Source organism: Vipera ursinii (assembly GCF_947247035.1).
Source record: "Vipera ursinii genome assembly, chromosome: 4".
Classification (NCBI taxonomy): Eukaryota; Metazoa; Chordata; class Lepidosauria; order Squamata; family Viperidae; genus Vipera; species Vipera ursinii.
The window spans coordinates 111128094-111152659 of record NC_139514.1 but is presented as its reverse complement, the minus strand read 5'-3'; the positions used below and the strand labels follow the sequence as shown (position 1 = coordinate 111152659).

Genomic DNA, 24566 nt, shown 5'->3' with positions numbered 1-24566 from the left:
AAAAATAATACTGAAAGAAAAAATAAATAAATAAATAAAATGGAATCTGCTGTGCAGTGGAAAGTTACGGAGTGGACAAACAAGCCTGTCAAAGAAACTACAGTGGATGGGAACCAGGAAAGGTTAGCAATAAAGGGAGGATGTAAGGTAGACATGTGGGCAAAAATTGGCTGGGTCTTCAGAATGGGAAAGGGAAGAATACAAGCTGTAAAAACAACTGTAAGAGGAGATAACTAGCATAACAGGAAAGGCAGACTGAACTGAAAAACAGGACAGAACCTCTTGTTCTAAGTAGGCATAAAATATCCCCAGAACTCTAAAAAAAGCAACAATATATTATATTATTAATGTACATGTGCAATATTATTTGGTATGCTCTCATATCTAAATTTTATTAGTTTTTATAGGAATAGGATTGAGGTGGGGTCAGGATTGGGGTTGGGATTTGGGTTAGAGTTAGGATTAGGGTTGGGGTTAGGGTTAGGATTTTTCAAATAACGTTCTCAATATTTAGCAAACAGCATAATGCTGGGGTTTATGTGTTTAACAAAAAATAATAAACAACATTTAATTATCATAAACAATATTTTAATCAATTGCTCAAGAGTTTTGTTGGGAATAATAGGAGCAAATTTGGAGAAAGATTGTATATATTTAATTTTAAATGTACTAACTGCAGCAAGAATCGTATTTGCCCAATACTAGTAAAATGAAAATTTACCAACTGAAGAAGAATCAATTAAGAAAATTTTAAGAGTGTGCAGAAATGGATAGATTGACTTTAAAGATAAAAGAGAAAGAAGACTTGGTGTATTTTACAACATGGGATAAAATACATGGCTAGAAAAATGAGTTAGAGAGAAAGGAAGGTGATATGTAACTTTGAATATATATATTAGCAAGATGATTTGGTATGTTTAAGGAATGTAGCAGGAAATATGTAGGAAGAGGTCAGAAAGAGTATAACCTCACACTACCTCAGCCAATGGGGAACGAGGAGGGATGTGATGGCCAGGACAGTTGTATAAAGAAGGGAATATTTTGAGTTGCAAGTTTGGAGTTTTTATAGCTTCTCTCCATGCTTATTGCAATAAACAAAACAAAAGGCCTTCGGTGTGTATTGGCTGGTTATTGCTGAGGTGAGCTTGCCTCTGGTCACAAAGAAAAGTAGCTGCAACCACCATATTGTCTCTTAGCTTAGCTACCAAAGACTAGGCCTCCTCCAAATGAAACCCAGAGGATAGCCATATAGAGGCACACACGTTTGCACAGCTACAAGTCAATTGGGCTTCACAAAAGAAGAACACCCTTAAGTTAGTCTTGACTCCTAGAAACTGTCTGGACAAGTGCCTCCCGTTTTCTTGGCAACTTCCCCCCCCCAAAGGGATTTACTATTGCCTCCTTTCTAGGGCTGAAAGAACTGGCCTAACATCCTCAGCTAACTTTGTGTCAAAAGCAGACAGGCTCAGGATCCAAAAAAAGATCTAGACAGACTTGAGCAATGAGCCCTAGCCAACAACATGAAATTTAATATGGAGAAAAGCAAGGTTTAACACCTAAGCAGGAAAAACCAAAGGTACAAGTACATATTAGGCTAAACCTAGCTCAAAACCAATATTTATTTATTTATTTATTTATTTATTTATTTAATTAAATTTCTATACCCCCCTATTCCCGAAGGACTCAATAACTGTGAGAGGGACCTTGGAGGGACCTAGTAGTGGATAATCACTTAAACATGAGCCAGCAGTGTGCGGCAGCAGCCAAAACAGCTAATACAATAGAGGCATACAAAAAAATAATAATAATCACATGAATTATTAGTACCACTTTATAAATCCTAAGTAAGACCACACTTGGAATATTGCATCCAGTTTTGGTCACCACATTACAAAAAAGTTGTTGAGACTTTGGAAAAAGTGCAAAGAAGAACAGCTAAGATGATTAAGGGCCTAGAGACAAAAACATAGGAAGAACGGTTGCAGGAATTGGGTATGGCCAGTCTAGAGAGAAAAAAGGACTAGGGGTGACATGATAGCAGTATTCCAGTATTTGAGAGACTGCCACAAAGAACCAGAGGTCAACTTATTTTCCAAAAGGCAAGACAAGTAACAATGGATGGAAACTAATCAAGGAGAGGAGCAACGTGGAATTAAGGAAAAAACTTTCTAACAATGAGGACAATTAACCACTGGAACAGTTTGCCTTCAGAAGTTGTGGAGGTTTTTAAGAAAATATTGGACAGCCATCTTCCTGAAATGGTATAGGGTCCCCTGCTTGAGCAAGGGGTTGGACTAGAAGACCTCCAAGGTCCCTTCCAGCTGTGTTCAGATTGATTGACTAGAATTTGAGATAGTCTGATTTCTGGCCTTGATCCAGAAAGCAGTACCGCACATTTCAAACTGTTTCAAAGAATAATTTCCTGCATACATTCTTGAGGAAACTACTCTAGTACCCACTAACCATTTTTCTGCAATAAGTACTGCTAATTTTGAGGATTTGATTTGAATATGCAGTACTACAAATAGAAGAAGAGATATGCCCTTGTAGATTTACATCTCATTTTGGTTTGGTGAGGAGGAGATGAGTTCTTTTGGGTTTTTTTGAACTTCACCTTCTTGTTCCAATACTTTTTTTTTCCCCAGTCCTTGTTTGAGTTGTCACTCAGCTCAAGACATTATCTATTCTTTATCCTGGTTTGTATGGCTGCCTATCCTTATTAAAAGATCAACCAATGTGATTTTGGATAGGATGTGCTCCAACTTATAGTTGTTTCAGGAGCTGAAGTGTCTACATCCCTCTGGATGTTACTGATCCACTCCTAACTGCCTTCATCATTGAACATGCTGACTTACAGCATGCAATTCTACAACATTTGGAAAACTGTGGGATTCCAACCTATCCTACAACTGCATTGATGCTCTGCATCATAAAAATTCAACCACCAACATTATGCAATGCTTTCCAGAGATGCTACTGTGACTATATAAATATCTTACCATTTTCCCTCCACTCTACTCTGCTTTGGAAAAAAAAAACCTCTTAAACTGTAATGATCTGTGATTTCAGAAGTCCTGTTTTGACATTGCTGACATATTGGACTTTACGTTTGCTGACAATCAATCTTCAATCATAAAAGTCAGCAAGACATCACACTTGTTATGGGTTGCTAGTGGATTGGGTCCCTTTGCCAGCATTACACAATAAGCTCTTTTTTTAAAGGGGTCTGCTTGCAGGCTTTTCATAAATATGTAGTCTATGAAATTTGACAGGCTCCTACTAAAAATGTAAGAGCAGGCTCTATTCAATTTGATATTGTTGGCTGTGCTTCCCCAGCAGATGTACATGTGATCCCATCAAATCTATAAAACATCAATGGTGCTTACACTATAAAACAAAATAGCCAACTTTATCATCTGCTTTATGAGATGATCTTGAGCTAAATCAAACCAGACCTGGCTAGAACTTGGAAGGTACGCTGTTAGGAAGATCCAGTTTGTTGGCTAAACTAAGAAATCCATTTCCCCCCTCAAAAAAGTCATGCTGAAAGAAGGCCACAACAAACCGCTTCTGTCTTAATGCCCAGAAAATGCCATGGAGATGTGGTTCACAGCTTCTTACTCTTACTCACTGCCAACATCTTTAAACTTTCCTGCAGTTGGATAGACAAAGTTGTACCCTTCAGTGTGGGAACCCCTATTCTAATCAACTGAATTAGGAACCCAGCTGGTTTCAGCTAAAATTAAAATAGGCACATGTAGAATTGGCAGTTATGTTATGCTACTGAAGCTTGTGTGTGCAGGCCACACACACACAAACACACACACACACACACACACACTCATCATACAGGTCATCCAAAAAGCAGCTGGACTTTTTTGTTTGTTTGGGTTTCTTTTTTTAACCTTGAAAACATTTTGCTTTTCATCCAAGAAGCTTCTTCAGTTCTAATTGACTGAAGCTTCTGGGATGAGAGGCGAAACATTTTCAAGGAAAAAAGTCCAGTTGCCTTTTGGAAAAACACCTTTGGGACAAATTATCTCCAACTCTTCCTGAAAAGGTAAGTTATTTATTGACCCATGTGGTCCTTATCCCGTCTGTTGTAACAGAGGTCTTATCTATCACCCTTCTTTGAAAAAAAAAAGAGTTTCTTGGCTTGTCTTAACACTGACTTGGTGCTTATTGGTTATTTTCCATCTCTCACTTCCTTTTCAGATATGCCGAACTAGACCTTACACTAATTTTGTGGTAATATTTAGAAGAAATCCTAAGTGCCCAATAGCACACAACTGTCTTATCAAGAATACACACAGGGAACTGCTGTAAGGGGATATTCAGAGAAGCAGTGGGAGAGGGGGAGGAATGCAACATTCTCTGTTTAAAGGGGGGGAAAAAATGACTTCATTTTCCTGCCATCCAGAGCAAAGACAGACTCCACCGGTCACAAAAAACAACAACCACCCTACATTCATTTCTCAGTATTGTCAGAAGAATAATTTGGGGGTTCCAACTTGAGCCGGGATTGCACAAGAATAAATAAAAATGAGATCCAGACAGCTGTGAGCAAAGAAGACATATTTGTTTCTGAAAGCAAAATAGGTTGCTTTTAGGGGCAGGCTGCCAAGAAATGGGGTACAACGGCAGATTCTTATAGAGGAAGCTTGTCCAGGGTGTAGAAAGTAGTAAAGTGTCTACGTGCTGATTCTAGGGTGACCCTTGAGAGTCTGTGTGTGTGTGTGTGTGTGTGTGTGTGTGTGTGTGTGTAAATATGTATTCTTGTGAACAGGAAGTTCTGCTGGGAGATCTAACTTAATTAACTCTATTTGTGTTTGCAGACCTTATCCTTTGGAATGTGGAATAGGTCTAGATAACTTCTTTCAGGGTTTGAGGAAGTTTGCTAATTTGATTAACTTGGAGACGCGGAATCTCAGACCATTGTGGATTCTGTTAATACGTTAAGGAAGAATGGAAACAGTGTAAAGAATAAAGTATATCCCATAGCATCTTGCAAAGGATTAAAATATTGAATGCCTGAAGGACTGTTGAAGGAGAGATGGACACAGAGAGAAAGAGAGACAGAGACAAAAAAAAAAAAAGAGTTGGGAAGGGAGAGACAGGGAGAGAGAGAGAGAAAGAGCGAGCAAGAGAAACCAATTTCTCTACATTACGAAAGTTTGATAGCCCTGGATATTTGTAAAAGCGTGCATTTAATACTAATTGCAAACCAGTCAGTGAAGATGGCTTGTTAACCACCATGGCCTGCAGTGCTGTAACTTCACCATGCTGTGTTAATGATTTTGCACAAAGAATGGCTCCACAATATTTCACCTACTAGTGAACCCCACCCAGAAGCGAGTTTGCGCTGCACGCTGGTTTTCCTTCCACCGACTAGAAAAATCTAGAAACAAGGGGATGAAAAAATCCAGTGCAATTCTTTCCTAGGGCATTTGAGGTGCTTACTTTAAATAAACAAAGAGGAGAGTTTTCAGGTGTTCTACCCTTATTATAGGCTCCTTCCCCTTACGGAAACTTCTTGCTTGGCTGGCTTTCGGGAGAAATTGCTGTTGCCAATTCTTAGTGAGCATTGACTTTGCCAGCCTGCCAGTTCTGTCAGTACACAAGAGCTGAGGGAAGCTGAAACTCTCAATTCAGCAACTTTAGAATCCGTGTATACTGGAGCCCCTCTTGACAAACTTCTGAAGAAATTTGATAGGATCCTCTCGAAAAGACAACAAAACAATATTATGCTTCAATATTTTGACAATGCTCTTGGGCAAAGTCTCTGAAAAGTTCCCACCGGAACAATATCTTGCCTTTATGCCCTGCTGTGAGTTTTCGGAACATATCTGCTTGCAGAAATAGTCTGATTACATGGGAAAGTCCTACGTGGGGAATCCTTGTTTTTCCACAAGGATGCATGTTCTAAGCACAAAGGATGCTGGGTATGCCTAATCTCCATCCAATGTTCATATAAAAGCATCCCCGGCCTTGTGTTTTTGTTTTGTTTCTAAACTCAGCTGTTACCAGAAAAAAAGAAAAGAAAAAAAAAGATAAAACAGGGCAAGGGAGAACAAAAGTTGTTAAGTAATCCTAAAACACAACATGGATTGCTCTTCTTATGCTGTATTTCTGGTGACTGACAGCCCACCGCCTTTGTGGCATACAAATAGGAAAGGGTTGGGGGGGGGGAGAAACGTTTCAGGAAGGAGTGAGTGTTCTTTTCAAACTGACGTGTTTGACAGATTTAACAGCTTTTTGAAATCAAACCTGATGAAATTTCAAATAGAAAAAAAAAGTGGGGGGGAGGTCTATCTCCACAGGACAATTACATTATTACCAGGTTCCCTCCTCTTAAGGGATGCAGATTTTTCTGACTTTATTTTCCTTTTGAGCAAAATAATAATAATAATAATAATAATAATAATAATAATAATAATAATAATAATAATAATAATAATAATAAGAAGAAGAAGAAGAAGAAGAAGAAGAAGAAGAAGAAGAAGAAGAAGAAGAAGAAGAAGAAGAAGAAGAAGTAGTAGTAGTAGTAGTTGGAGGGGACCTTGGAGGTCATCTAGTCCAACCCCCGCTTAGGCAGGAAACCCTATACCATTTCGGACAAACAGTTGTCCGGTCTCTTCTTAAAAAACTTCCAGTGTCGGAGCATTCACCGCTTCTGGATTGCATGCGATTTTCTTTCTTTTTTTTTTTGAAAAAACAAACAAAAAACGCAGAATTGTTGCGGTGTGTTTGTCCAATTGTACTGTATCGTATTTTACTTTATTATTTTTATTTTAATTTTTATTTGGTGTGCTCCTTGCCGCAGTGGATGCACAAGGCTAGGAAATGAAACCCAAGCGATCAAGTTGTTGATGCCCCACAATCAAGAAGCATTTTCAAAAACTGTAACAGAAAAGCCTGTGCCGAGATTCACACTCGCCTTACCATTTTTTGGCAAGACTCTGAAATGGACATAAAACAAGGAGAATTCCTGGATCTCCCAACTCCTCCCTTTCTTTAGAAACCAGTAGAATATCCAACACTCAAGGGTGACGATCTAACAGGTACAAAGAGACCCCTACAATTGAAAGGTCCAATAAAATGGATATTGGAAGATTTCTCTCCACATATAATGTACAGGTAGTCCTCGATTTACGACCACAATTGAGCCCAAAATTTCTGTTGATAAGCAAGACATTTGTTAAGTGAGTTTCGCCCCGTTTTATGACCTTCCTTGCCACAGTTCTTAAGGGAATCACTGCAGCTGTTAAGTTAAAAACACGGTTGTTAAGCGAATCTGGCTTCCCCATTGACTTTGCTTGTCAGGAGGTCGCAAAAGGGGATCTAGGTGACCCTGGGACACGGCAACCATCATAAATATGAGCCAGTTGCCAAGCGTTCAAATTTTGATCACATGACCGTGGGGCGGCTCCAATGGTCGTTAAGTGTGAAAAATGGTCATGGGTCACTTTTTTTTCAGCGCCATTGTAACTCTGAGCAGTCACTAAATGAACCATTGTAAATCAAGAACTACCTGTGTGGGCAGTCCATACGTTCTCATATGGTGCAGATCTTTTTGGAAATAAATGCACCTTATTCCAGGAATATATCGGACTGTACTACAAAGGTAGAGCTACATCCATAGCTATTTTCACATGTTTAAATGTCCCCACCATGCCAACGATGGTCTTCTAAAATAGGGGCCTGCAGGAACATCATACCCTACACCTCTTTGCACCCCAAAGAACTGATGTGACAAGCCTTGTCCTGCAGCGAGAAGATTGGATGAACATGGTGGACTCTTCAGTAGACTGGAGGGAGGTGTTAAGAGGGGGTCTAGCTTAGAATCTTTGCTCTGCATAAAGTGATATAGACTTGATCTTTCTCACACTCACTGATGCCTTTGTCTGGTGAGATTCTTGTGACTAACAATGCAGCTGTTTTGAGACCATTCAGGAATAGTTCTTATGCCTGACAGATGCCTTCTCAATTGTGTCATTGGAGAAGAAGGAAAAAATGTCTCTGTGATGTGAACAGCGAACTCCCTATCCAGCAAATGTTGCCCTTCTCACTGCCATATACGGTAAGATGGCTCTGTAAGATATCGATAATGCATTTAACAATGCACCCAGGCATAAAAGGGACAGATCAACCAGGCATCTCTTTTGTGACAGTTTCAACCTTAAAAAAATGTTTTAAAGAAAACATTACAGCTCATGCAGCGCAAGCTCCGATTTTTGTATATATAGCCAGGTTCAGCAAGCCTCGGGCTGTTTTGCATTCAGCTACACTTCCCCCATATGTCCCATTCTGTTTTCTGCTTCCCCAGCTGTCGATTTAGGTGCCTGACATGTGGTTCAGCTGAAAAAGGTGGTCCCTTTAGCTTCTGTTAAGACCAGCTGTTCTTACAGCATGGATGTTGCCATTAATGGTCCCATGAACTGGAAGTCCATTTCATATCACTACTGCTTTGCTCCGTAAATATTCACCCAGACCAATGTGCAGTTTTCCTCGTTGGGGTTATCTTGAAGTACTGAGAACCTTAGTAGTGCTCCCTCCATCCTATCACAGGGAGAGCACACAAGAAAACTCCACTCAACTAAAATATAAATCTAGTGTACCTAACTAGGACTCTCTGTTCTATCCTTACTGGGTGTGATTGGTGTCTAAAATGCACGTTGTCAGCAGACACTGGACGCTGAAAAGCCAACATTATGCCTTGAAGATATCGTGAAAGAATCTCTACTGGAAGCCTAAGGTCTGAGAGAAATCATTTTCCACCAACGGGCAACAAGATTCATGGGTTTTTAAACATGACTGCCTTGGCTGCTGAATGGAGATACTGTGGACTCATAGTGGCATGAGACTTGTGGACATATTTTTTTCATAACCTCTCTGATGTTTGAGAGAAAAAGAATCTCATCAGACATCTCAAAACTATAATGTACAGAAAGACCTTGCAATCAGCCGGGAATTCCCATTAACCACCTTGGTTTTATGGCACTCTGTTTGGGTCTGAGCAAACCGTTTCGTAAAAAAAAAAAGCATGTATTAATCAAAACACAGAGATTTGGGCAAGGGAAACAAGAATAAGCATTAGTAGTGGAAGAGAAAGTGAGAAAAGTCAGCAATTCGTTTAAGGAAAAGGAAGTAATTCTAAGAGAGAGAAAAAAGAGAGGAAGGGATATATGTGAAAGAAGAATTCAGGAACGAGTGACAAGAGAGCAAAGGAGATATAGGAAGCAATCAATGTTCTACTGAACTCAATGGGATGTAGTTGTAAGAGGACTGAATGGTAATTTATTAATTTATTCAAAATATAGGGCCACCCATCTTAAGTGACTTCGGGCAGTGAGAATCGTGCCACTGATTTCGATGCTTACTGTAGATCATCTGGTGCTGATTTATCGAAGGGTACATGGAAATAGGATAAACTGGGTTGGCACTGTGGAAACAAATATAATAAATTACAAGCAGTGTATTGGTGTAATTTACTTATAAGGATCAGTTACTTTTCTTGAGGAGGCTGAAAGTTTTGTAACATTGCTCATTAATTCATTTTTGAGAGGTTACTCATTTATATATATATATATATATATATATATATATATATATATATATATATATATATATATATATATATATATATATATAATCAGTAATATTGAAGCAGAAGATGGAAACTGTGGATTTTTAAAGCAAAATGGGTAAAAAGAGAATGAGGTCGTTGAAGGCACTGCATGAAACCAAATAATGGGCTGCGTTTGTAACTGTCCTAGCCCCCTTCAGGTAATTTATTTCTGACGTACCACTGGGCTGGAAGAAGGGAGGAAGGTTTTGATGTGGGCTCAGAGAATATCCATCTGTTCACTCGTGGCTGTTTCTAAGAGATTATCTGGGCAGTTTTCTTGGCAGGATTTTTCACAAGTGGTTTGCCATTGCCTACTTCTAAGGGCTGAGAGAGAGTGGCTGGCCTAAGGTCAACCAGCTGGCCTGGAACTTAAGGAGGGACTAGAACTGATGGACTCCCAGTTTGTAGCCTGGGGTCTTAATTACAAGTAGCCCTCAACTTACAACAGCAATGGAGCCCCAAATTTATGTTAAGTGACTTTTGCCCCACTTTACGACTTTTCTCACCACTGTTGTTAAAAGAATCACTGCAGAGGTGAACTTACTAACCCGGTTGTTAAATGAATCTGGCTTTCCTCCACTGATTTAGCTGGTCAGACTGTTGCAAAAGGTGACACAGCAACAGTCATAAATATGAATCAGTTGCCAAGTGTCTGAATGTTGATTGTGTGACCATGTGGGGTACTGCAAGCGTCACAACTGTGGGAAAATGGTCATAAGTCAATTTTTCCCTGTGCCATTGTAACTTCGGTCACCAAACAGACTGTTGTAAATCGAGGACTATCTGCACTATTCTAAATGGGCTGTCAGTCATCTTTGGTGACCTCAAAATATTTATCCACTCCTGTACCTACAGTTGCATTTTCCAGGGTGTCCCTAAAACCATTCCATGCTTTCAAGCTGAAAGAAAACAAGAGACACTTACTTCCTTGTTCAGGTCGTTCTTAACTTGCAGCCATCTATTTTAGCAATCAAAGTTACAACACCACTGAAAAAGGTGACTTACAAACAGTTCTTACAGCTATTGCAGACATGTCAAACTCATGACGTCACGTGACATCACACAACATATCAGGACAGTTTTTCCATTGCCGGCAATGGGGTGGGCATGGCTTCTGCATGACGCTTCTGGCCCATGGGCCAGGAGTTTGACACCCCTGAGCTATTGGGTTGATTGGCAACCTACCACAGGTGCATCATTCCAGGATTGTGAGATTGCCAGTTGTGAACTCCAACTTCTGACAAGCAAAGTCAGTAGGGTGGAGGTTCACTCTCTGAGCTGGTGGGTCGGTTTCCAAGTCCTTCGTTACCAGGCTAGGTAACATCTTCAGTGGAGATTAGGTGATGTCCGTATTCTTCTGTTTCTAAGGGCTTCAGGTGAGGGTGTGTCAAGTGAGGGTCTTATGATGGGTCAGATGTGAGTCGTCAACTGAGGGTCCTGTGATGGGGAAGTTCCATTAGGTCAGGGTCACTGGGAGGTGAACTGCTGTGGGAGGGCAAGTTTGCGTGGCTTGGTTGAAGGTTGGTGCTGTCTCTGGTTGGCTGTGTGGTTGATCTGGATTCTGACGGGTTCGTAGGTTGACCTACCACCAGCCTACGAACCCTTCAGAATCCAAATCAACCACACAGCCAACCAGAGACAGACCCTCAATCAACCCATGCAATTCCCTCCCCACCAGTTCACCTCCCAATAACCCTGACCTCATGCAACCTCCTCATCACAAGATCATCACAAGCCTCTCACTGATGACTCGCACCTGACCCTTCACAAGACACACCCATGCCTGAAGCCCATAGAAACAGAAGCACACTGACATCCCCTGGATGCTTCTGAAGATGTTACCTAGCCTGGTAATGAAAAGTTGGGAAACCAACGCTCAAGCTCGGAGAACGAATGCTTGACCCTCATCCTACACCCGAGCTACAGATATTGGCTGCCATTGCAATCTATTCTGTCTGGTGCTGAACACCACAACAAATAATCAAGGCCATGCATATCAATTCACAGCACTAAGGAGGACAGCATTGTCCCAACACAGCATATAATTCATCAGCGTATCCCACAGTGAGCACTGCAATAGAGTTGTGCATCTCGGTCCTTCTCGAATGCTGGTCCATGCAAACAGTTTCCCATCCTTCAAGGATTTTGCACTTCTTTGCCACATGAAAATCTGGTTTTGTTTTCAGTTTAGCACATACCTTTATTAAAACAGACAGTGGTTCTACTTTTTATAATAGACTGCACAAAAGAGAAATCCATAAGCAAATAAATGTTTGAAACCTCCACAGGAGATTTATGGATTGGGGAAAAAAAACCAACAACTTTGTCCCTTGTTGACATTCGTGGACCATCATGTTGCAACATTGTGGTTCTTAAATATATTTATACATTCACATGGGATCTGTATAATGGACACGTGTGATGGTTCTGATCATTTTACCCAAAATATCAGTCAAAAGCTTTGAAGTTTCCAAAACTTCTCCAAAACGGAGAAGCCAGATCCACTTAACAACTGTGTTACTAACCGAGTGATTCCCTTAAGGACTGGGGCAAGAAACGTCATAAAACGGGGCAAAATTCCTTTAACAACTGTCTTGCTTTGCCACATAAATTTAGGGATCAGGACTACCTGTAAATTACAGTCAAGCAGTGAACATCCAAAGCGCTATCCCTTGGGGGTGCATAATTCTGCATAAAGATCCTTGTCAGCTGATGGATCAAATGTGTTATAAAAGCAGGGTCTTCAAACTTGGCCCTTTTATGACCTGTGGACTTCAACTCTGGGAGCTGAAGTCCAGAAGTCATAAAAGGGCCAAGTTTGAAGACCCCTGTGTTAAAGAGTTGCTTTATGCCACATTTCATCCATGCCAAAAGATACTTTCATACGTTCTTCCATTGCCATATTTTTAATGGAGGAAGTATTTATATATTGCTCTTTTGGAGTTCCTTTTTCCGAACTGACTGAAAAACAGTGCTGGAGAAATGAAGAAAGAGAGCAATTGCTGTTTTTGTGAAAGACATCCATGATTATCACATAAAAGCATCTGCTTCGAATAGATTACTACGGTATAAGGGAGCACTCTGACAGAATTTGCATTTTCCCCCCCCAGCCTACAGAGAACTGGACACATAAGACATGGAATGTAAAAAGGCATAATCCATGGATTATGTAGGAATCACTGCCAATTACTCCCAGATGGAAGAAACTTAAGTCCATCTCTGTGTATTAATATATTATCATTAATTAAACAGTACCATTTCTGTAAATGATGCTTTGAAGGGTTTTGCATTTAAAAAAAAACACAAAAAAACAAGTCCCTGATCTCAAGAAGCTCACAATATGAATATCATTCACAACAACATAAAATGCTTGTTTTATTTGTTCCTTTAAATCACCAAATAGGACAGATCCATTCCATGCAGTCTTTGCATCCTCCTTTTTAATTTTTTTTAATATTTTCAGACCCTCCCCCGGGGGGGGGGAAACAGGGCTTAATTTTAGGTGGCTTGAAATGATGTGCTTAAAAAAGTTGCCAGATGTAAATGGGTCACTGTTTTCATATCTTAAACATCTGTTGTTTATACCCAAGAAGGCACGCTGGGGTGGGGAAGGAAATTAATTCCCCAATTGCTGTCAACTGAGTTAGGAAACAGCAATAAACAGCTTACTGTGGAGCTGCTAGCTGCAATAAAATGGCTGTCAATAAAATGTGGCTGATACGATTTTGCAGGGTCAAAAAAATGAAAATATTTTTTCCTGGGTCTATGTGTGATACAGTTCAAGAAAGTTACATGTGTGTCCGTGGGAAAACAAAGCTTAATGAGTCATGTATACATTCATATTATGCACCCATACTTGCATGTATGCACACAAGCACACCACCAAGTCTAATTCATGAAAGAAAGAGGGAGAAAAAAAATGCATCTCGGGAGCTTCGACTGACTGGGGATGCTGTGTACATAAAAGGAAGAGAAAGCCTTATTTTTTAGCTTAGTGCAGTTCTTGAGAATTGTATTATTGCTTAAGGTTATATTCTGATTTCTAGGCTACAGACCCCTATTTTCCCAGGCTTTTCACTTCCACACATACCGAAAGATCTTTTCAGCTGAAGTTTTCCACGCTCGGCTTCCTTTCCAAGATGAATATCTTTAGACAGTTGAACAAAAAGCTCCCAATATTTTTTCCCCCATTTCTTATATAAGGTAGCAAAAGATGCACTGTATTTGCACCACATTTCCACATTCTTATTGCTAAAGTATCGGTGCTGAGGATATCATCATCTTGTCATTTTATGTTCTGTGGGAATTGTCTTCACTGCACCCCGATCTTCCTCAATGGGCAAAAATCCAAATCCAAAGATTTCAATGAGCACATTGCCCTGTTCCTGTTTGGCTTCTTTATACCAAAGCTTCCCACAACGGTTCCTGCAGCCAAGAAAACTACTTTTATGGGAGGTTTAACAGCTTTGGTAGTGTCCCTTTTTATCAGCTGTTATCATAAATGCAACTAATAAATCATAGACAACAAGCCACCTGAGAGAGGCTGCTCCTTCTTAGTGCAGTTAACCACAACACAGCTTTCTTGCTGCAATTTCATGAAACACTCAAGGGAACCAAGCGTGTATACACACACACACACACACACACATATATATATATGTGTGTGTGTATATATATATATGTGTGTGTGTATATAATATATATATATATATATATATATATATATATATATATATATATATATATATATATATATATATATATATATATATAGATCTAGAGTCTTGGGTTTCTTCCCGCGTTCCTTTCATCTTCAGAAAGTTGTGGCAACGTTTCGACGAAATCCCATCCGTCATCATCAGGCCGGAGTGTTGCTCCTGGAAGCAGCAGGAGGAACACTCCGGCCTGATGATGACGGATGGGATTTCGTCGAAACATCGCCACAACTTTCTGAAGATGAAAGGAACGCGGGAAGAAACCCGAGACTCTAGATCTACACATACAGACACCCGCGAGAATCTACGAAAATATATATATATATATATATATATATATATATATATATATATATATATATATATATATATGCATGTATATATATATATATATATGTGTGTGTGTGTGTGTGTGTGTATGTATGTATGTATGTATGTATGTATGTATATGTATATGTATATACATATATATATGGACGTGGTGGCTCAGTGGGTTAGGACGCTGAGCTTGTCAATCAGAAGATCGGCAGTTTGGCGGGTCGAATCCCGAGTGCCACGTAGCAGAGTGAGCGCCTGTTACTTGTCCCAGCTTCTGCCAACCTAGCAGTTCGAAAGCACGTAAAAATGCAAGTAGAAAAATAGGGACCACTACGGTGGGAAGGTAACAGCGTTCGATGCGCCTTTGGCATCTAGTCATGCCAGCCACATGACCACGGAGACATCCTCGGACAAGCGCTGGCTCTTCGGCTTTGAAACGGAGATGAGCACTGGCCACATGACCATGAATTAATACAGTTCATAAAAATTGCAGCTTTTTGTTGGGGAAAAAATATAGACTGAAAACTGAAGGAAGTCTTGTAGCCCCTCTCCCCCAGAAATTCCAGCCAACACAAGTAAATCAAAATCCTTCAAGTCTCTAGATTAGAGAAGAGCGTGCTGATGTTACTATGCCACAGCTGCCCATTATTCCCGAGCACTGACCACATCATCTAGATAGAAAATGGAAGAAAATTCAAACCGTTTTGTTTTTTTGTTTTTTTTGCTTTTGAATGGATGAGATCTGACCATGGTTAGTTCTTGCACAAACACTAAACACAGCAGGCCCTAGTTCTAAAAATGGCTCATCTTTATTTCCTATCTTGCAAGATTTTAGAAAGCTGCTTTTTTTCTGTGAGTCAGATCTAATCCAGCCTAGCTTTTTTTTTCTTTCTTGGCAACAGCAATCAAACCATAAAAGGTATTTCGTGCTGTTCGCAGAAGCTGAGCAATCCTTCCACTCTGCCTTAATGTTTCCCTTACAGACTTTCTCTCAAGGGAAAGATGCTGTCCTACACGCTGGCAAGTAGAAATAGCTTAGTGCTCAACCAGATTCAATATATGGTACTTTTTCTGGTGTAGTCAATTATCCATCAGAACAATGCAGCATCTGGTATCCAACGTCCATGTCAAACCTATCATATAAAAAGGTAAAGGTTCCCCCGCACACGCGTGCTAGTCGTTTCCGACTCTAGGGGCTGGTGCTCATCTCCGTTTCAAAGCCGAAGAGCCAGCGCTTGTCCGAGGATGCCTCAATGGTCATGTGGCCGGCATGAGTAGACGCTAAAGGCACACAGAACGCTGTTACCTTCCCACCGTAGTGGTCCCTATTTTTCTACTTGCATGTTTACGTGCTTTCGAACTGCTAGGTTGGCAGAAGCTGGGACGAGTAACAGGCGCTCACTCTGTTACGCGGCACTCAGGATTCGACCCGCCAAACTGCCAACCATCTGATCAACAAGCTCAGCGTCTTAACCCACTGAGCCACCCTGTCCCTATCATATATATATATACGAATTTGAGTGCGGCTGGCTCCAATGTAATGCAATTGGCAATCCAAAATTGCTTATGTACGCTGTTTAAAAACTACCCACATTTCCTAATTCAGACAAAAACACATAAATGATTCCATTCACCTCCTTGCGGTCACATTGGAAAACAAAGATGAACGCTGTCCAGAATATTAAGCTATGTTTCCACATTTTGTCTGAACTAGGCCATTCTTTTCTTTTAAAAAAATGAAATAAAATAAAGAGTCTGATAGAATTTGTGCTATCTAAGAAAATCACGCTGTCCTTCAGCTCCTATTTTACTCAAAGCATCTGTCTTCTCACGCCTGCCAAAAGAATCATTTGCAATTTCCATTTTGGCATGTACTATGGAATTGACACAGCTACCCAATCTGCAGCATTTAGAAATGTTTTCGGGATTAGTGTTTAGGCTATCCTATTTCATACACTGAAATGCAACTTTCTTAATTATGAGTTATCTATATTTGGGCATGTTTGTATGGCATTCCTTTCCTAGCCTATTGCAACAGAATCCAAGATATTATACCAGTGACTACGGTATGCACATAAAGAACACCCTTTGTGAAATATTACATAATTTATCTTCGGTCCCTAATTCTTTCAGTTCATGTCGTCTTAGATTCTTGATTTTTGTTTAAGCATCTTTTAACATAAAAAAACAAACAATTTGATGCATGACCAACGAAGAGCCACAGGAGAAGAATCTGTGCTGTTTGCTCAAAGGATTGTGAGTTTTTTTTTTAAAGAAAAAAAAAAGTTCTTAACAGTACTAAACATCCCACAGCGTACTGTGTGAACAGGCTTAAAGAAGTTGAATAAAATTGTCTGCTAAACTATACAGAGTTTTTGATCTTTTCTTTTTTTAAAAAAAAACGAACTGTTATGAAATCTAACCTACGGGTGGTAGCTCAATTATTAAAAAAAAGTGGTAGCTCAATTATTTGGTGGTAGCTCAATTATTGGTGGTAGCTCAATTATTAAAAAAGAAACAAGCAACCTAAAGATTTCATGTGATATTAACAGTGTACAAGTACTGTTGCCTTCTCCTTAGTTACGCCACTCATGCAGCTGCCCGATTTAGCAAAGGAATGACTAAAATAGAATAATTCTCCACAACAATTCCCAATTATCCATCACCATCCTCCAAATTATCAGTAACCCTTAACTATTTTTTTTATTTACTGGGCTGGGTGTATTCCATGAATGTTCTCCTGCAGAAGCCCCATTGCTCTAAATAGGTACAATGCCAGATCACTTCCTTAGGACAGAAAACATTATGTGCTGTTACTCTATTTTCTGATTTTATCCTCAAGTCAGCTTTCTCACCAGAACTTTTTTTTTTAAAGTCACTATTTTTACACCTTGGTGCTAAGTACATTTACTTGCAAATAAGTTCTGTTGGTGTCAATAGAACATAGTTCCAGGAATGAGTGTTTATTTAATGGCAAATGTCTTTTAACATGTGCAGGACTAAAAAGCATAACAATGAATCAGTCTCTCCCACACTGTCTGACATCACTGGTGTCAGCAAGACACATCATCTTTGCCAACCCGAAAACTTCAGATGTCTCTTTTCAAACCAAGCCTTGAAACAGGAAGCAAAATCCATTATTAGCAGCTCTTGAGCAATTGAATAGATTCGACTTTTTGAATCTTGCAAAACTAGGAGCTGTCTTTCCATTTACTTAGCGCGAGAATGATCTGTCTTGCTGCAACTGGAGAAAAATATACAGGATTCTTATGGGTCCAACTTTATTTGGAAACAGGAACATGCAACAATTCTGTACTAATTATGACAAAGCTTGCTATCCAATTGAGAGTTGGGAGGAGGGGGATCGTTTGAGTCCTATCCACTTCTCTGGTGGACTTCCAACACATCAAACACTTCTTAAAAATATAGTATGTGCTAAAAAAATTCTAGCCTTGTTTCTGAACGTCTGACTCTCCTGAGGTGAAAAGCCTCTTGAGTGTTGATATGTACATGCTCTTCCAAGGAATTTGCTACGGACTTGTGATTTTAAGCCCCTTTGGACTTCTGGGAAAAATAAAAAAATAAAATAAAAATAAAACCCAATCCTGTAACAGGAGCAGACAACCCAAATGTGGGCCCAAACAATTTGTGGGCAATTGATAACAAACACAGAAGGAATCAAGAGTGAGGAAGCAGTGATGCTCCAGGCTCAAGTTACACAGATGTTGCCAGATGCCCTTCCTCGTCATTTCAGCCCTGTGTTAAAAGTTGCCTAGGCACACAATTTATGCCCTTCCTTTGATAACACTGTTATCAACTCCCTGGTAGGGAGGAGAGTGTGGAATTTCGTCTCAAATCCTTTTTAAGGAGCCCACCAAGTATTTCTCAGAGTAGATTCTTCCACAACACGCCTCTGTAGGGGCTAAAAAAAAATGTATCGGAGACTGGTCCAAAATTCCAGAAGTGATTTTGAAAATGCTAGTGTACAACTTGGGAAATGACTCCAGCTAGAAAATGGACACTTTCCATCCCAGGGGCCACCAAAACCTCCTCTAATGGAGCTTGCCTTGCTCCGTGGACCCATCAGCCAGACCAGACCTGCATCATCACTTAAGGAAACAAGGAGTCAACCATGAGATGGGTTGGGCAGCTAAACTTTTCATCAAGTGATGCAATGAAACTTAAGTACTCTGGGCCTCTAGAAAGCATGCCAGTTTAAAATCCTGCTTCCTTCAGCGTGACTAAATAAAGGATTTCTTCGGGTTTCTGTACCAGCCTAAACCATCCCTTCCCCACCCCCCACCCCAATTTTTTTTTAAAAAAACTACTGCACAATTGGCAGCCGGCCAGCTCAGCCAATGCAGTCCCGTAGCGCCATCTAGAGGGGCATTCTTGCATTCTAATTTTGTGGCGAAAGACAAGCACCAATGAAATGAATTAAGACAGCGCTGCATTTCAATCTTTATTAGCCAGGAATGATTTTACCTAGATCATCATTGTAGGAATAATATCCCCCAATCCCTAATACTGGATTTGGAGGAAATATGAGGTTCCTTGACCTTTTTTTTTTTAATGGCAGATTTCATAGCTTTAAAATGACTCATGAAAACTCCCTTATGGGCTAATAAGAGAATGCATTTGCAATGGGGTGATTTTTTTTCCCCTGCATAATTCATGGTGAGTTTTCTTTCTTTCTTTTTTATTTATTTCCATTAGTTATAAACAAATGAGTTCCTCTCAAAGGTGTACTTTGGCCATTTAAAACAGGAGGATAAACAAAAAAAAAAGCAGACACAAATAAAATGCAACTTTTTTTCTTCCTTAACAGACACGTAGTTTTACCTCGACACAACTGAAACCATTGTAGTTCATTGTCTCCTACCCAGCCAACACAGGGCAACACAATCTTTGAGCCTTGGTGAAGACAAAATCAGCTCCTGAAAACGGTAACGTAACAAATGTTCCAGATCAGCGGGAAATAAACGGGGTGGGAAGAGACCGTCAAACCAGCCTCCTGTGGAAATACAACTTTTCTTCAATTGGAAATTAATATATTTAGCCCTGAAACATTTTGGTCCGTCTAATATTTCCCCCCCCCCTCACACTTGGTCTGAATCTGGCAGACCAAGCACCACTCTTCATCTTGAGTAAAGCTCTATCCTGATGTGTTTTTGTCACACATACAAAAAAAAAAAACAACACAAAAAAACATGATACCATCGCCTCTAAGCACTAGCCTGTGTACATGTGTGCATCTCTGTTGGTGGATGAGTGTGAATGAGTGTATGTGTGTGTGCCACTTGTCCTAAAAGAAAAAGCAAAAAAAAAGTTGGTGACGTTATCGCTTTGGGACCACGGTTTTCATTTATACAAAATGCATAGTCCTGGGAGGTGAGAAACCTCGTCACCCCTTTCTTTCTCTCCTTAGCAAAAAAAAACAAAAAAACCCTAAGCTAACGTTATATTCCCCAAAGCCAAGAATTCCTCCTGGCACTTTAATACTGGTTGAGTGGGCACTTGTATGCAGTACTTATAGACCAGTAAAAGTGCTCGTTTACCTGTCTGGTGTGTAAGGGGCCTTTTGTCTTGAAGCCTCCTTGCGAACTGCACTCTGAGGCACTGAAGTGGTCTGAACTAGTGGAAGAGCGTTTGGAAAGAGTGTCACACCCTCCAACAAAGGTGTTGTCCAAGGGGAGCTCCTGAATCACGTGATGCTTTTTCACCGAGACGGGAGTGTCCGGCTTAAGGTGGAAAGCAGACTGTGGAGGGGCAGATTTGTAATGCTTGGCGAGATCAGGGCTGTTAGGCTTAAAGGTGGTGGGTGGTGCAGTGCCCCAGTCAAATCTTCCTATACTCTGCTCCTCCAGCTCAGCTGGAAGGCTAATGGTCCCGTTGATAGGTTCGTGAACAGCATCCTCGGGTTTGGACTCCTCAATGGTCACAAAATTCAACAGGGAACTTTTAGGAGATTTTCTTTTCTTCCGCTTCTTCTTCTTGTTCTGCTTGTTCTCCTGGTTGGGGGACATCCACTCGGCCCCTTGCTTGCTCCTCTGGGCAGCTTTGAACCTGGAGGCGTGGCGGCAGCGGACCAGCACGGTGACAAAGATGACCACGATGACTACCATGGCCCCGGCCACGATGGCGATCATGATGGTAAGGTAGTCCTCGTTTTGGTAGGGCTGGCTGCTGTCCCCAATGTTCCTATCCAAAGGGGTCTCCATAGTCCTCCGGATCAGGTCATAAATATAAGAGGCATTTCCCGCAGTGTCATTGACGTACAGAAACACAAGGACAAGGGTGTGCAAGGATTTGGGATAGCCCAGGTCACTAATGTTGACCACCAACCGATGTAAGCCCACATCAGTTGGAATGGGTTTCTCTTCCAGGGTGATGTTACCCGTCACAGGATCAATACGGAACAAGCCTTTGTTGTTTCCGCTGACTATTGTGTATTTCAGTTCAGCATTCATTCCTGTGTCGATGTCAACAGCAAACACTTCTGCTACCACAGACCCTGGGATAGCTGAGAGAGGAACCAGCTTAAAAGATGTATTGGAAGGGGGATAGATGACCACCGGGCTGTTGTCATTAACATCCATCACATTGATGGTGACCTTAGCAGTAGAAGAACAGGGTGGCTGCCCTCCATCAATAGCCTTGACATCAAAGGTGTAGGAACTTTGTTGCTCACGATCAAAAGACACATTAGACTTTATAACTCCAGAATAAGGATCCAGAACAAAGTTCTCATTGTCGTTCAAGATGGAGAGCGTCACAGCTTTATTCTCACCCGCGTCTGCATCCGTCACTGTGATCACTCCCACAGTACTGTACTTTGGTAGGTTCTCGGACACAAAAAACTGAAAATGGTTATGGGTGAATTTGGGACTGTTGTCATTCTCATCTAGCACCGTAACGATCACAGCCGCTTGGCTCTGCAAGGGAGGAGTCCCATTGTCTCTGGCTGTGACGGTGAAAATGAACCTCTCCTGTTCTTCTCGGTCAAACACCCGGGAAGCGGTCAAAACCCCCGTCTTACGATCCAGATCGAAAAAGGAGGCATTGGGACCAAGCTGGTACACAATGTCTGCATTCTTACCACTGTCCTCGTCAGTGGCGCTAATCGTGGTTAAATACAGTCCTCGCCGGTTATTTTCAGAAACTGAGAGCTCAATAACAGGCTGGCTAAAGATGGGAGGGTTGTCGTTTTCGTCCTCCAATTTGACTCTGACTAGGGCTGTCTGGTTCAAACTGGGTTTGCCCGAGTCAGAGGCCACGATTTTAAAGCTGAATTCTTTGGTGCCCTCGTAGTCCAGCAAGGAAGAAGTCTCTAACAAGTACTGGTTATCATAAACGGCTTTCAAGTGAAATGGCACCTCTCTTTCAATGAAACAGATGACTTTGCCATTCACATCGGTGTCCTTATCTGAGACGGTAATCAGGGCAATCTTGGTGTTGACGGGGTCTTTCTCAGATAAGTACACTGTGCCATTGATGGGGCTTATGATGTACCTGAGGTCTATATTAGGGGGGTTATCGTTAACATCAGTTACGTTGATGGTAACCGTGGCCCGGGCAGGAGTTGAGCTACCATCGCTGGCTAGAACTGTCACCTTGTGGATGGCAGTCTCCTCTCGATCTAAGGCCCTCTGAACTGTGATTAGCCCAGTGGTGTTGTTTAAAGCAAAGAGTCGTTTTGTTGCTGGAGCAACCTGGGCCCCGAAAATATATCTGATTTCTGCATTGCTTCCCACATCTGCATCTGTGGCATGGAGCTGGAGGACAGAGGTCCCTACCGGGGCGTTCTCAGGTATGTGGACTTCCACCTGGCTCTCTTTAAAAACTGGCCTGTTGTCATTGACATCACTTACGGTGACCTGAAGGATGGCTGTGCTGGATTTCTGGGGTGTTCCTCCATCCTCCACCTTGATTTTCATCACATAAGTGTCTTTCTGCTCCCGGTCCAGGTTTTGTTGGACGATCAGTTGAGGCCACTTTTCTCCTTCCGGAGTCTCCACAATATCCAAGCCAAAGACACTTTGCCCGTTGAGGAGTTCGTAATGCTGGACTCCGTTGAAACCGGTGTCTGGATCGGTGGCCGAGGGGATGGGGAAGCGGCTGTTGATCAGCGTGTTTTCAGGGATGGAGATGTTGATGACAGGCGATGGGAACATAGGGGCATTGTCGTTGGTGTCCTTCACAATGATCTTGATCTTGATCAGCCTGAAAAAGTCGTTGGGGAGGATCACCACCTCCAGTTCGAAGAAGCACTCGTTCTCTTCTGCGTAAGCGGCCCCTGCGCAGAGTCTCTCCCGGTCAATGCGGTTGGAGGTGGTGAAGATCTCCCCCGTGGTGCTGGAGACTTTCACCAAAGGGGCATCTCCTGCTTTGGAGACCAGCCTGTAGACCAGACTTGAGCTGGTTCCTGTGGCAGCATTAATGTGAGAAATGTTCAGATCCTTTGGTATGTTCCCAATGGGGACGTTTTCAGGCAGTTCCTCCCGGATGGTGTAAATAAGTTCTTGAGCGACAGCAGAATCCAGCCGCAAGCAGGCAATCAGAGCAGCCAACAGGTAAAAATCCCTCAGGTCCATGATAATCTATTTATAGATCCTACTTTTAGGGTTCCAAGACGTCCACAAAGGAGGGCTGACTTCTTTGCCAAAGGAAGTTGGCCGGCTGCATCACATCCAAGCATCGACTTCCCGACGACAATCCCTGCCGACAACACAATCAGAACAACATTTCGTAAAGAAGCGTACATTTTAAACGGTATCAGATCCACACACACACACACACACACACACACAGAGGCACACACGCACACGCACACTTGCAAAAGAGAAACACTGCCACCTGCTTCCATCCCTTGCTTGTGTTATGTGTGCGAGAGAGTAATTCCCGCTTCATGAATGCACCAATATACCGCCACTAGCGCCGAGTGCGCACTGAGAATGAAATTAACTAGTTACAAGATTGAGTCGAGGGGCAGGCAGGGGGAAAGAGACGCAGACGCGCAATTCACACTGACACACACACACACACAGAGAGAGAGAGAGAGAGAGAGAGAGAGAGAGAGAGAGAGAGAGAGAGAGAGGCAGGCACGGGTACACTTGCTCAACCCAGGTACACTTGCTCAACCCGGCGCAGCATTTGCTCTGCTATTTCACCTCCCACCCTTGGATTGGAGGCAAGTTAAAAAAAAAGAAGAAGAAGAGGAGGAAAAAAAAAAGGAAAAAGGGAAGGAAGCCCAAGCTTCTTGGAAGCCTGTTTCAGCCCCCCCCCATCTTCTCTCCCACCTCCCCACTCCGCAATTAAATTACCTAGCCTGGTTGTGTGCCTTTGATGATCTGATGCAAGGCGACGGGCTCAGCTGCAGAAGGAGCTTCTCAGACAGATCGCGGCTGCAGCCGTTGACAGTCGCCCGCGCTCGTTTTGGGGGGCTACTTCCTAACCTTTTTTTTTATCCTAAAGGAGGGGGATCTAAAGGACTTCTCCTGCCTTCCCCCCCCCCCTCCTCCCCGAGACAGACCAAACCTCACCTTCTCCAGATGTGGTCGTCTAAGAGTTGAGGGGGGGGGGGTTTAGTGAAAAAACGGCTGAGCTTTCTCCATCGCTACCACCACTACAGCCCCCCCCCTCAATGCAACTTCCAAATAAACGGAAGATGGGGATAGGAGGGGTCCGGAAAGCGACTGGGCAACAACCCAACCGCTGTTTACAAAGGAAGAGGCAGAAAAAAAAAGGGGGGCGGCTCTCCTGGCGTTGGGGGGTGGGGGAAAAAGCAGAGCCCCCTCGGATGCCCCTCCAGAGGGTTGCTCTCAGCATGCAAGCCAGGCATAAATACCGCAGCTCCAACAGTGCTGGGTCAGAAACAGAGCAGGGGGAGCGACTTACGGCAGGCA

At 41.9% G+C, this 24566-nt stretch overlaps 1 protein-coding gene across 3 annotated transcripts in view; it reads right to left on the bottom strand.

The window, feature by feature from the left end:
* The window catches only part of PCDH9 (protocadherin 9), a gene marked incomplete at its 5' end in the record, with an annotated part of 821818 nt that extends 798563 nt beyond the window's left edge, over window positions 1–23255 (bottom strand). For 2 of the 3 annotated variants that reach the window (XM_083362296.1, XM_083362298.1), the window contains one exon: window positions 20220–23255. In XM_083362296.1, coding sequence (XP_083218422.1) covers window positions 20220–23255 — 3036 coding nt within the window. Of the gene's footprint in view, window positions 1–20163 lie in introns of all 3 variants that reach the window. The other variant, XM_083362297.1, reaches the window with a different exon arrangement.
* Between the last annotated feature and the right edge of the window lie 1311 nt (window positions 23256–24566).